This window comes from Dicentrarchus labrax, unplaced genomic scaffold (assembly GCF_905237075.1).
Source record: "Dicentrarchus labrax unplaced genomic scaffold, dlabrax2021, whole genome shotgun sequence".
Lineage (NCBI taxonomy): Eukaryota > Metazoa > Chordata > Actinopteri > Moronidae > Dicentrarchus > Dicentrarchus labrax.
This window is the reverse complement of record NW_026136713.1, coordinates 17,717,152-17,731,275: the sequence shown is the minus strand read 5'-3', so window position 1 is coordinate 17,731,275 and position 14,124 is coordinate 17,717,152. Positions and strand designations below refer to the sequence as shown.

Below are 14,124 nucleotides of genomic sequence, written 5' to 3'. Positions count from 1 at the left end.
ATTATACAATAACCTCTGTGAACCTCTGTGAGTCTCTGTGATTATTATTATTATTATTATTATCAGTATTATTATTATTATTAGTAGTAGTAGTAGTAGTAGTATTATTATACAATAACCTCTGTGAGTCTCTGTGATTATTATTATTATTATTATTAGTAGTAGTATTAGTATTATTATTATACAATAACCTCTGTGAGTCTCTGTGATTATTATTATTATTATTATTATTATTATTATCAGTATTATTATTATACAATAACCTCTGTGAGTCTCTGTGATTATTATTATTATTATTATTATTATTATTATTATTATTATTATCAGTATTATTATTTTACAATAAGTTCATTAGCATTATAATTAACTTTAGATACAATAAAGTGCAGTTACAGTTTATCAAAGATACGTCTTGAAGGAATTTGCTCGCTTGCTCTGACCGGCAAAAAAACGAAAGCGGAAGTTATCACAGCGTACCATCTTGTCTCTTTACATCATCTCTGGTTTGAACAATTAAACACCATTTCCCAGAAGTCTTTGCCGATGAACTGTCACCCAAAATGTCAGCACCCTTAAGAACTCATGCACCGGGGAGATTACAGCACTATACTTACTACTACATTTAAAGATTAAAGCATTTCTGTCGTCGTGGTAGTTAATTAACGGTCCGCTACTATGGCAACAGCCTACATTGTAGTCATGACAATGCAGACGTATTCCACAGCTAGTTAGCTGACGTTTGTTTATCCTTCACGCTACGTGTTCAGTGACTTTGTAGCTTAACCAGAAACATGTCGTTTTCTCTCGTGAAACGTTGGTGCGAAACACCTTTATTAAGACGTGTTTTACAGTTCAAAACCTACAGGAGGAAAATACTGAACTACAACATGACCTACACACTGCTGAGACATCGCTGGATGAAGAGGCTGCCCGTCCTCTCCAGCAGCTTCAAGATGATCAGCACACAGACAGACAAGGTAAACCACCAGAGACATTCAGAAACAGGTTCAATGAACTCCCAGTGAATTCAGTGAGTCTCTGTGAGTCTCTGTGAGTCTCTGTGAACCTCTGTGAGTCTCTGTGAGTCTCTGTGAGTCTCTGTGAGTCTCTGTGAACCTCTGTGAGTCTCTGTGAGTCTCTGTGAGTCTCTGTGAGTTCAGTGAGTCTCTGTGAGTCTCTGTGAACCTCTGTGAGTCTCTGTGAGTCTCTGTGAGTCTCTGTGAGTCTCAGTGAGTCTCTGTGAGTCTCTGTGAACCTCTGTGAACCTCTGTGAGTCTCTGTGAGTCTCTGTGAGTTCAGTGAGTCTCTGTGAGTCTCTGTGAGTCTCTGTGAACCTCTGTGAGTCTCTGTGAGTCTCTGTGAGTCTCTGTGAGTCTCTGTGAACCTCTGTGAACCTCTGTGAACCTCTGTGAGTCTCTGTGAGTCTCTGTGAGTTCAGTGAGTCTCTGTGAGTCTCTGTGAACCTCTGTGAGTCTCTGTGAACCTCTGTGAGTCTCTGTGAGTCTCTGTGAGTCTCTGTGAAAGGCTTCCTGCTCATAATTCTGTAATACAACATTGTTACATATAAACAGCATTGAACTATTCTATCCCTGCCAAGAGACCTTTTTCACAGCAGTCATTTTGACATGAAATATTAGGGTAAACACAGGTGTTAAATGGAACAGAGCCTTAATTAGTATCACTGGTGTTTACCCTACTGTTTGTGAAAAGGGTTTATATTTATAAATTATCTTGAAGATGCACTTAAAACACATCGACACGTGTTACTGTTATCTGTTACAGTCTGAGATTACATTTAAACTAAATGGTTCTGTATTTGCCCCATCCACAAGTTAATTGATTAGCCTTAAATATTGTTATTAGGGCTGCACAATTAATACAAAATATAATCTAAATATGCAGGTAACAAGAGCAGTAATGCTCTTAATTAAAGTATTATAATGAAGTGCTGTAGGGCTGCACTGCTCTACAAATCTTGTTCTCCAGATTTAAGAAAACATTTAAATCATTTAGTGAAAATTCAATTTGTGATGCAGAAATGATTATTCCCACAAAATATCTGTCATAATAATTGCATAAAAATTATGTTTTTACCATATCGTGCAGCCCTAATTGCTATTTCTTTAAGATGTTTTTTACAGTAACAGTTAAGCAGTTGTTAATTAACAGGCTTCTTTCCTTTTTCTTTTAAGGATGCTGTTGACCTGTCTAAGTTCCCTGCTGACAGAATCAGGAATTTTTGCATCATCGCTCACATTGACCACGGGAAGAGCACTCTGGCTGACAGGCTGTTGGAGATGACAGGTACGTTTGCTCATCAAACAGATTCACACAAGAGTCACAACCGGTTTAGGTCTGAAAACAAACTGATAATGTGATAATTTAATGTATTAGGTAGGTATCTACAGTAATTGGACTGTGTGCATTAATCAGGGGATTTGTGATCTGTGTGTGGCTGTTACTCTCCAAATAGTTGTTTAATAACGTGTGGCTGAGTGATGGTTTCACGATATATTACTGTATTTTCTTATTTAATTTTATTTGACTCTGCCTTTTATAGACAGATATTGTGATATGAGTCACAATTAGTGGGAATAATAATTTAATTTTCATTGAAAAAAAACTGTTAAAGTTATGATGATGTGACATTTGTCATCTGGAGAATAAGATTTAAAGACCAGAGCTTCTCTGTAGCACTACAGCATTTTATTTTAATTAATAATTAATAAAATATCTAATGGATATTGTAATTTCAGTAATATTTAAATTAATTATGAGACCCTATTTTATATGGCTTTATAGTGGCTTATTTTACTGAACTTAATACAAACAAAATATTTTAAAATAGTTCTAAAAAGTCTATAAACTCACATAAAAAGAGATATTTCTCACGTTTTATTGCACAAGTAAGAAACAAATTGTCACATATTATTGTGTGCCGTGAGAGTTAATCGTGGGTTATTCATTGTTATAAAGTTATAACTGTTATTAACTGTGTATCCTTCTTACTAAGGCTCCGTCTCAATACACAGCTTGTCCTTTCATCCAGTGTAACGCCCAACACTAATGACATGAGTGAGAGAGCTTGTGTCTCTCTCTCTCCCGCTGTCCGTCCCTCACTCTCTCTCTCACACACACACACACACACACACACACACACACACACACACACACACACACACACACACACACACAGTGTCAGCGACTGGGTCACTGTTGAGGTTCAGACATAGTACTTAATGAACCACATTATATCAGGAACTGATTAGCACAATGTGTTCACTAATGGATGTCATTGACAAACAGGGGCCATAGCAAAGACTGAGAAGAATAAACAGGTGTTGGACAAGCTTCAGGTGGAGCGAGAGAGAGGGATAACGGTGAAGGCCCAGACAGCCTCGTTGTTTTACAACCACGAGGGACAGCAGTATCTCCTGAACCTCATCGACACACCGGTAAGTGCTCAGCCGAGTCAGTCCTCTCTTCCAGCCCAGACACCTTTCGTTTACATTGAAAATCCTCCTAACGACTTCCTTTCCTCATTGTTTACTTCTTGTTTGCTACTGTGGCAGATTGTATGTGCTCCATAAGTCCCCAACTAGATGCATTTTGGCCTGTTTATTGCAGATTTCACCTCTCATTCACAATTAATTAGACCAAAGTGGCCTCTTACTGCAAAAGCAAAACGATAGATGAACATTTTGTCATTGTCTTTACATTCTGCACTACCATGACTCTCTCTGAATCTCCTGTGCTTTCCCTCTCTGCAGGGTCACGTTGACTTCAGTTACGAGGTGTCTCGATCGATTTCTGCATGCCAAGGTGTCCTGTTGATTGTCGATGCCAATCAGGTACAAAAACCAGACTTCTATCTCCCAGTTTTCTTCATGAATCATTGTGGCTGTATGTTTGTGCAACCATGTGATGCCGTTGTTAATATTTTGCTGTCTCGTGAAGGGGATTCAAGCGCAGACGGTGGCCAACTTCTACCTGGCATTTGAAGCTCAGCTGGCAATCATCCCTGTCATCAACAAGGTACAATGAGACCTACTTGTTTTTGGTTTAATCACATTATTTTTCTCATTTTAATGGGGTTTTTTTCTAATTGGACATTTCTCCCTTTTTAGATTGATTTGAAAAATGCTGATCCGGAGAGAGTGGAGTCACAGATTGAAAAGGTGTTTGATATTCCGAGAGAAGAATGCATCAGGGTGAGTTGGAGCTTTGCTTTTTAGTTTTCAGCATCGCTTCTGTGAAGAATTTCTCTTAATTTTATGGCCTCATCTTTTTCAGATTTCAGCTAAACTTGGAACAAATGTTGAAAACGTTCTCCAAGCGGTTGTAGACAGAATTCCACCGTAAGAAAGTTAATCTTGTTTCATTTCTCACATGAAACATGTTTGACACACACAAATTAAGCTTTTTTTCTTTTTTTGTTTCATTGTATCCGCAGACCTGAAGCTAGTATTGATGACCCCTTTAAAGCCCTAGTGTTTGACTCCAATTTCGACCACTATAGAGGAGTGGTGGCCAACATCGCTGTGTTTGGAGGTCGGGTCAAAAAAGGGGACAGGATTGTGTCAGCATATCTCGGCAAAACCTACGAGGTCAACGAGCTGGGGCTCCTCCGGCCAGATGAGCACTCAACTGGCAAGCTGTAAGGGTCATTCTTCCTCCTCTCGTGTCATTTCTCTCACTCGATATCTCATCCAGTAGAGCTGATATTGGGAGCGGAAAATATTATATTGACAGAAAAATAATTTGCAACTGTTTTGATGTTTTTGATAGTTGAGTGAGTTTTGTCATTTAGATCATTTTTAAAGCAAAAAGGTTTTAAGTTGTGAAGCTTTTTTAGTCTTTTGTGATAATAAACTGAATATCTTCGAATTAGGAAAACAAAATTTTAATTGGCATTATTCAAAGATATAGCATTTTATAGGTCCCATATTGTAGAAAGGGAGATTTATATCATATATGATTATGAAGCAGGTCTAGGTGCTATGTAAATACTGTGAAAGTATCAAAACCGTATTCAGAAACTGCCTTTAAAGGAGCCGTCAGCCAATCAGAAGAAAGGCTTATTAATATTAAGGCTTCGATCACACATATACGCAAACGCAGGGGAGCGACCATCGCCTGCTGAGGCGAATGCACGCTGTGCGTCTTTGCTTTTGGTTGAGGCTACAACTCCACCGGTCAAAGTTCACAAGAGTTAAAAAGGAACAAGTTTGTGCAAGTGTGACTGACTAATGAGGCCAGTTCTTTCTGGAGCTCCAGAGAGACGCACGAGAGAGGAGATTTAGATTTATTTTGAGGGCATTTGTAATGCTTTATTAGACAGCGAAAGCTTGAGAGGTGAACGGGAAAGACAGAGGAGAGAGAGGGGATGACATGCTGCAAAGGACTCAGAAACAAACCCAGGTCGCTGCAGAAAGGAGTCAGCCTTGATACATTGGGTGGGTGCTCTACCAGGAGAGCTACTGGGGTGCCTGAAAGAGGAGAAAAAAACAATATTTAGTTAGTTTTCGTAACCATCTTCTTGGTTATTCAAAAATTCAAATATGGGACCTTTAATGATTAAAAATAGAAGATAGTTTTTAAAATGAGTTTAGGTTTATCTAAATTCTGTTTGTTGCAATAGAAATGTAAAATATCCTGAAATGTATAATGTAATACATGGTTTGAAATCTGATTCCGAATCTCTTGCCACTGCAGCCATCTCTGAATAATAATCCATCCGTCTGTCTACACTCTGTCCAACTGTCCACTGGAGGACGGTTTACATTGCATTAGTGTAACTCTCCTCGACTGTCGTGTAGGTTTGCAGGCCAAGTTGGCTACATCGTAGCAGGGATGAAGGACGTGAAGGAGGCCCAGATTGGTGACACACTCTATCTCCAGGAGCAGCCGGTGGAAGCTCTTCCAGGGTTTAAACCCGCCAAAGCCATGGTCTTTGCTGGTGAGAAGTGTTCTCGTCTGCTGTTGCTTCTTGCTTCTCTCAGATCAAAATCTCTCTGTAAAAAACATTTTTTTTCAACACCGCATGCAATAATGTAACTACTCAGTACGTAACGGAGCACTAGCCTTGAATATTCCGGTATCACTGGTGATGTAGTCAAACATAAAACCCCTTAAGTGCATGTCGTGTTTCAATAGCTAGTACAGTGAGTGCCTGTGCTTTCCAACTAAATGAAAAGAGTTCTGCTTGAGTCCTGATGTGCACTCTGTCTTTTATTTTTCTGTCCCTCAGGCATGTATCCGATGGACCAGTCGGAGTACCAAGGCCTTCGCAGCGCCATTGAGAAACTGACCCTGAATGACTCGAGTGTCACAGTGCAGAGAGACAGCAGTCTGGCCCTCGGAGCAGGCTGGAGGTCAGAACGACTGCTTGGAATTAGAATGAAAAATGGCTCTAAGAGCACAACAGAGGAGTGGGGTCATTACATATACTGTGACCAGTAATGAAAACAAAAGTGTGGACATTGAGCAGTGTGAGCGCAAAAAAAGTTCCAACCTGCTTCGGGAGTCCTGATGTTTGGATGTTTTCCAAGTAATTTGCTGTTGCAGAAAAGTTATTCACTTTTTTCCTAAAAGGCACCAAATGTGGGAGAAGTTGCAAGATTTATCTTCTTTCTTATCGGTTTCTACACAAACTTGGACATCATAAGATATGATTGATTGGGCCATAAGCAACTTTCCTCGGGACATACTGTATGATGCCAAAATAGACAGCAAGAGTTTATTTATCATCACAGGTCACATCAGTCCAGCTGGTGTAAATTTGATTCTATTAGTGGCAGTGATTTAGATCATTTGGAAGTATGAAACTGCACTGGAATAGCGATGAATCTTACTCACTGTTGAACTCTTTCCAAACAGGCTCTTTGTAATTAAAAGCATGAATATCAATTATGAAACTTGAGTGAACCTGTGAACCCTCCTGTCCCCCTGCAGACTTGGCTTCCTGGGTCTTCTCCATATGGAGGTGTTCAATCAGAGGCTGGAGCAGGAGTACAATGCCTCTGTTATAGTAACGGCGCCCACCGTGCCCTACAAGGCTGTCCTCTCTTCAGCCAAACTCATCAAGGTAAGAGCCGCTTCCTGCTCATATATTTTCCTGTCTTACTGTAGAGCTGGGTTCGTACTGTAATCTTAGCAAAAGGAAAGATTGAACTGACTTGGTAATGAATGATAAATGGAGCCTCTCTGGTATTACTGGCGTGCTCTCCTGTAACACGACATATGGGACATGCTTGATGGGAAATACTTGAGAGGGCAATTAAAATGTCCTGTTGCAGAAGCAAAATCACAGCCAATTTGTTGCTGTTGCGTTGAGTTTCCTTGGAAACAACATCCCAGAGCAGCAACTTACTGGATGTAAAGACTTTAAATTATTATTTTATGACAAATTATTACAATTTACACAATTTCTCAGTCTTGAAAGACTCATAAGAGAGAGTCGACCTAGTCATCATTAGCAGGTTAGTTGCAGTAAAAGACTCCCCTCAAACTCCATTCGAGAGCTGTGCCTAACCCTCCTTAGGGCCGGGACTAAAGTAGTAATTAAGTAAGAAAGGGGATTGTTGCAGCATGGACCTTTTCTCTCGTAACACAGATGTCACATACCCTAGTTAGCCCAGTCAGTGGTCCCATTAGCTGACTTTAATGTCATAATATACTCCATTGTACTTGGATAGTCTGCCTACAGATTGTTTATAGAGTATTTGTCACATTTCAACAACTTGTTGATTGAGATTCAGCTATTCAACTGTCTCACAAATAAAGGTTTGCTTAGGTTTAGGCACAAAATCAACTTACTTAGAGTATGTTTGTGAATTGTTACAGTAGATACACTCTATGAATTATAGTGTTAAACATCTACAGACAAAGCAGATGTGACAAATACTTTATAAACCAGTAGTTTATAGTCTGTCCAGATTATCCAAAATAAAGTGTTACCTACATTCTCTGTCAGCCCTGGAACTTAAACCATTTTCTTATGTAAAGGTAACCTTTTATAGCCTTATTTCAAGCCTGCAGTGAGTGTTTCAGTCCCAAAACAAAGCTTTTAGGTGAAGTTTCACGTTAAAATCATCATTAAAGCTTTTGGAAAGACCTTTATCTGCTTAATTTGGAGGTTCAAATCTTGTTGGTTCTTCTTACAGGAACACGGCAGTAAGGAGATCACCATCGTGAATCCTGCTCAGTTCCCAGACAGAACAGTTGTGTCAGAGTATTTGGAGCCGATGGTACTGGGGACCATTCTCGCTCCCGACTCTTACACTGGCAAGATTATGAGTCTCTGCTTGGTAAGAGGAAAAATGGGAAATGCAAATCAAATGCATGACAAACTGTTGTCTGTACTGTTTAACCTGAATGTGTGAATGTGTTTCTGCACCACATGGGGTTCATTTTCATTTGCTTGTGTACCGCTAACATGTATCTGCCTTGTAAACATCTCATTTTAAGGGTAGACGTGTTTTAAAAAAAATCTGAGAATGATGATGTCTCTGAATACTCACAGGCGAGTTGGCCTGATTCTCAAGCCTGTTGGAAAATGTATTTTGACAGCAGATACGAGAGTGCAGCTTTGCTTTTTACCCTTTTCCAAATTGGTCTGGAGCCAAAGAGAAAACAACACTCGAAAATGAGTCCATTGTGTTTATATTTCTGATGCTACATTGCATGTTTAGAGCTCCCTCAATTTCAAAAGTAATTGATTGATTAGGTTACCAAAGCAGCTCTTCTTTGGATTGTAATATAAAACTACTGAAGCCAAAAACAATATAATCTTGTGTTGTTAAAGAATCGCAGAGCGGTCCAGAAGAACATGTTGTACATAGACGACCAACGCGTCATGATGAAGTATCTCTTCCCTTTGAATGAAGTCGTTGTGGATTTCTATGACCTCCTCAAATCGCTGTCCTCTGGCTATGCAAGGTAAAACTAGTACTAAAAGTACTACGTCTATAAATACATATACTACACATTCAATCATAAACATTTAATATGCATTTTGAGGCTACTTTGTAATCTGGTAAGTGGTGGAAAGAATCTTTTTGCAGTGTCAAATGAAACTGGATCTTATATCAGGATGAATTAAAGTCAGTGAATCAAAACACTCACAAGGAACTTTCCTTTGACTGATGTTTTTTCTGCAAAAAAAAAGTATAATTTCCACATTAAAATCCTTAAAAAGTAATTTACTTTACTTACTTTACCTCCTTTAAAAATGTCAGAATCTATGAATGTGCAAATTGTGTTAATTTCTCAAGTTTTCCTGCTGGACACAAGATGTTTCCTACTTCACCTTAAAAAAGAAACTTTCCACTCTCAGCAGATCTGTAAACATCTTTCTAGTGTCAAACTCACATACATCATTCTGCACAGTGAAGCTCAAACATCCAACTGCAAGAACAAGAGCAAAAACATAGTTTTGAGTGAAGGGGGACTTTATTTAAATACTGCGTCACGTCTGACTCATGATTTTATCCTCTTATAGTTTTGACTACGAGAATGCTGGCTACCAGGCTGCTGATTTGATAAAGATGGATATTCTGCTGAATGGGCGACCTGTGGAAGAACTCATCACGATTGTACACAGGTACTGTGTGTTTGAAATTATAGCTGAATTCACATGCAGAATAAGTCTGCAAGTTTAATCTTTCACTAAATATTTTGGTTGGTAAGTTCCTCGTTTGTCTCAGGAGGTGTGACTCTGATGCTGCTTGAGAGGATCTTGTTATTTTTTTTGTCACAGCGGGCTCCCATACCTTAATTATTATTGTTGCTGTCACAGAAAAGAAATGGCAGATTTTTACATAATTTCAAGGTTATATGGTCCTTCATTACTAAAGTAATTCTTCTGAGCCTATGGTGCATGAAATGTATTCAACGCCCAGGATAACATTAAAAAATGGCCTGTTGGCAGCCAGTGTTAACATTATCTATTACGGTGACTTTACACACCGGACAAGGACTTCATTCCATTTGTGACAAGGACAATAGAGTAACTTCACAGGCGAAAAGTGATGATGCACAGCAGATATTTAATGTACTTACCACCAACGCCAGTACAGACTTTGGTAATTGAAGGGCGCTACGCTTCACCAACGATTGCTTCTACTCTCCCACCGTTCACACTGTAAGCCTTGGAGCCGAGCCGAGCGTAATTTCAGTTATTCTTTAAGGGCGACGCAATCGCACCAATCACAGAGCAGAATATCTTTTACGAGAGGCACGTTCGAGGATGACTGAAGTATATGGGACGTGACTGGACTGAAGTGAGACAAGGATGACCTGTGAAGCAGAGAGGCCATTTACATCTGTTTGATATGCAGGCTTTTATCTAAAGTACATTATAGAATGACAAGGGCACACAGGTGTATTGCGAACCTCAAATACTGGTGTTCAGTGTCATGCTCTACCCATTAAAGCAATAGTTTCACATTTTGGGAAATATGCCTATTTATCTTCTTGCTGGGAGTTAGATTATACATTTAGTTTGAGCTAGAGCTAAGAGGTAGCATAAAGACTGTAAGCAGGAGGAAACCACTAGCCTGTTTGTGTGTTTGAGTTTAAAAATGTTCCAGCAACACCTCTAACGCTCACTAATTGACACATTTTATCTGGTTAGTTTAAAGGTCCAGTGTGTAATATTTAGGAGGATCTATTGGCAGAAATGGAATATAATACTCATAGGTATGTTGTCTTTAGCGTATAATCACCAGAAAATATGAAATGTTGAGTTTTTGTTACTTTAGAATGAGCTGTTTTTATCTACAGAGGGAGTCTGCCATTTCAAATCTGCATGTTTCTACAGTAGCCCACAAAGGACAAACTAAACACTCGATAGGGCCTTTTGCGTTTTTGGTAAGTTTGGTGGCCACAGTAGTTTCTCTTACGCACTTGGAAGGTTGAGCTACATTCAGTTGGTTTACAATCTGCAACTTCACCACTGTATTTACCACTGTACCACCATTTATGTTTGGATAGACAAGATTCAAATGATAGTATAACATATTTTTGAACTTTGGAGACAGAGCTAGGCTTCCTGTGTCCCTGTCTCCGGTCTTTATGCTATACTAGGGTAACCGCTTTCTGGCTGTAGCTTCATAATTAATACACAAACATCAGTGTGGTATCAATCTCCGGGTATTCCCAAATGTCAAACCATTACTTCTTTTAACCTTCACAGAACTGCCTCAGTGGCAAAAATTTAGCAATTTTATGGCCGTAAACCTTTTTATCCTGAACATTTTCACCGTGTTGAGAATGGTCCGATTAGTGAAATAACTTGGAAAGATGACGTATGTTGACATTCTGCTCTGATTTTTAAATCTAATGCTGATTATTTGGATGAGTTCGCTGTGATTAAAGGTCACATTTTAAAATTTTAAAATGCCATTTTGATTAAACTTGGACCGATGATTCATCTTGTCAATCACTTCCCAAAGGGGGCGACACATGTGCAGTATATGTCATTATCAGCTGCTCTATTTTGAGGTGATTTGGTGAGAACAGTACATTTTATGATGGATTGCTGGTAGTGTAGAGCTGTGTATCTGTAGAGTTTTACAGTTGTTTTTGGTTCAGATGTTTGTGTTTTCATTACAGAGACCGGGCGTACAGTTCAGGGAAAGCCATGTGTGAGCGACTGAAAGACTCCATACCAAGGCAGATGTTTGAGATCGCTGTACAGGCAGCTATTGGCAGTAAGGTCATTGCGAGGGAAACGTAAGTACAACATCAGCCGGAAGCTTTGTCAGAATGAGATGAGATGCAGAACAGTGTATATAGAAAAAGCACTATGAATTGTATTTGTGTATTAAATGTGACATGACAATATTTGCTTCTTTCAGAATTAAGGCCTACAAAAAAAATGTTCTTGCTAAATGTGTAAGTAAAAGTTTCTCTTAACTCTCAGAATTGTTTTAATCTACAAATGTACCACAAATAAAGTGAATTATATATATATATATATTGTTTTGTGTCGCTAGTACGGAGGTGACATAACACGTAAGATGAAGCTACTGAAGAAACAGGCGGAGGGTAAAAAGAAGATGCGGCTCATCGGCAGTGTGGAAGTTCCCAAAGACGCCTTCATTAATGTTCTGAAGAGGAAACAAAAATAGACTGCGATACCATTAGTGTATTATTATATAGGTTATATATATATATATAGGTCTTTGTTATTAAAAGGCACTACTAATTTATCTGAATAAAAAGATCATTGTTGCTGCAGACTGCTGTAATTGTGCTGATTTCTACGATATGCATCATTACTTCTCCTCTCTTTTTTCATTTAACAGTTTTTAATATTAATTTCTGTGCAAAAACCAATAAAGAGATTGAGGAAAGGAAAAAGGAAATATTACACGCTGTTCAAAATGAATGATTGTCTAATACTTTATTAACACTTCTGTTTGTGATGGTGATTTTGGCTTTATCATATGACAACACAGTTTGACCAAACTATGCAGAAGAATGTTGAACCTCATTTAATGTTAAAAATACATAATAATAATACATCATTAAATGTGCTGCCCACACCTCATGTCACTGTATATACTATACAGTGCAGTAAGTATGGATAATTATTTGATTGCATTCTGAGATGTTCATCAGTCAGTCAACAAATTAAATGTGGTAATTGGTTGATCATTTAGGTCATTTATTCTTTCACTCTTGGTCAGACAAACTTCAGCAGTCATAACTCAACATTTTATAGACGAGAAGGATTAAGCAGGTAAAACTGACAATTAAAAAGAAACATTGTTCAGGCCATGATTTATTTTTCATGAAGTGAGAAGATATAAACTTGGCTCAGTCATTCATGAAGTGAGAAGATATAAACTTGGCTCAGTCATTTAAATTCTGTATATTCTTATAGAGACATTTCCTGTTTAAAACACTAAATGTGCCAATTTGATCATATAAGTTCTGCACATTGTAGACTGAATGAAAAGAGAAGAACAGTAGATCTTCTGGTTCATGCTCTCATCATTTTCCATAAACAGTGCCTGCAAAGTGTTGTTTATGGTAGATGTTGGTATTTAATGAGACTCTTTTGTTCTGGTCTCTGTGTTGGTTTTAATCTCTGGTCTCCGTGTGAGATGATTTTGAATTTGACTTTAACCAGGATGTATTTTTTTACTATTACAAAGTCAAATTTTAACTAATTTAGATTAAGATGTTAATGTTGTAACTTAGGTGTCTTTGATTTACAACTAAACTAACTAACGTCCTACAGTTTGAGTGAGTTGCTGCAGGATGGTGTAGGGAGACCCCCCCAGGCTGTGCCTTCCAATTAAAACACTTAGTCCCTACCAGCTCTTGATTGGTAGCTGACGCTGACATTTGACCTCTAAAAGACAGTGATATAAATTACAATTCTTACCATGTTTTGTGCCAACTGTGCTGCGTTTGTGAAAAAGTAAAATATCAAAGCCTGTCCTTTAAGCAGTGTTCCCAGTAGATGGCAGCAGCAGCTCAAACGCACAAAAGAGCAGAAAGGACGTTGATTCCCCCCTGAACTCATTTTCAATCAGACCTCATCAGCCTCCGGCTCCATAAATGTCAGTTTTAAATCATATAAACTCCAGACAGTCCACTTACCTTCTAACCAGCAGTTAGAGGTTCGATGAAAATATCTCATTGTCCCTGTGTGCTGCCCGTACTTTGCAAATTAAAGCGAATGGGATTTAAGAGACTAATTGGTATTTAGCTCAAGTGAAAGGGATGAGAGTAGTGCACATTTTGACAAGTTGCACTCCAGCAGTGTGCAGTGGTTTTAAGTATTCAAGTAAAAATGATTGTTAATTGTGTGGACAGTTTAGGATTAGACCTGTTTATTGCAGACATTTTGACATCTTACAGAAATGCAGACATAATTTAAGTTATTAATTACACCTGAATATGAAAAGGCCTGTGTTTATATTGTATTTATGGTTATATCAATGATGATATATCAACTGATGAGGAAACCAACACATTTTATAGTCAAACACTTTTCGCAATGACTAATAAACTGTAAAAAAATCAGCAGGCACTTAAATATAAGATATAAAACGGTGTCTTTCCAGCTATTTTTTTTTATGTTTTCACATTTCAGTGTATTCAAAC

At 38.3% G+C, this 14,124-nt stretch overlaps 1 protein-coding gene across 1 annotated transcript; it reads left to right on the top strand.

The window, feature by feature from the left end:
• Nucleotides 1-549: 549 nt before the first annotated feature.
• On the top strand, nt 550-12,243 carry guf1 (GTP binding elongation factor GUF1). The gene is made up of 17 exons (XM_051420761.1): nt 550-977; nt 2,193-2,304; nt 3,307-3,455; nt 3,771-3,851; nt 3,958-4,035; nt 4,128-4,211; nt 4,294-4,358; nt 4,454-4,657; nt 5,820-5,959; nt 6,251-6,374; nt 6,955-7,087; nt 8,166-8,309; nt 8,807-8,940; nt 9,503-9,604; nt 11,617-11,736; nt 11,862-11,898; nt 12,000-12,243. The coding sequence occupies exons 1-17, from the start codon at nt 792-794 to the stop codon at nt 12,132-12,134; spliced, it is 2,028 nt and encodes a 675-aa protein (XP_051276721.1). The 5' UTR covers nt 550-791; the 3' UTR covers nt 12,135-12,243.
• The last annotated feature ends 1,881 nt before the right edge of the window (nt 12,244-14,124 follow it).

What these genes read in the sequence shown, in the direction of transcription:
- guf1 (XM_051420761.1), top strand. Translation starts at nt 792, where the DNA reads ATGTCGTTTTCTCTCGTGAAACGTTGGTGCGAAACACCTTTATTAAGA. An exon ending in GTTGTAGACAGAATTCCACC is followed by an intron (nt 4,359 to 4,453) that starts GTAAGAAAGTTA and finishes TTGTATCCGCAG; the next exon opens with ACCTGAAGCTAGTATTGATG. An exon ending in AGATTATGAGTCTCTGCTTG is followed by an intron (nt 8,310 to 8,806) that starts GTAAGAGGAAAA and finishes GTGTTGTTAAAG; the next exon opens with AATCGCAGAGCGGTCCAGAA.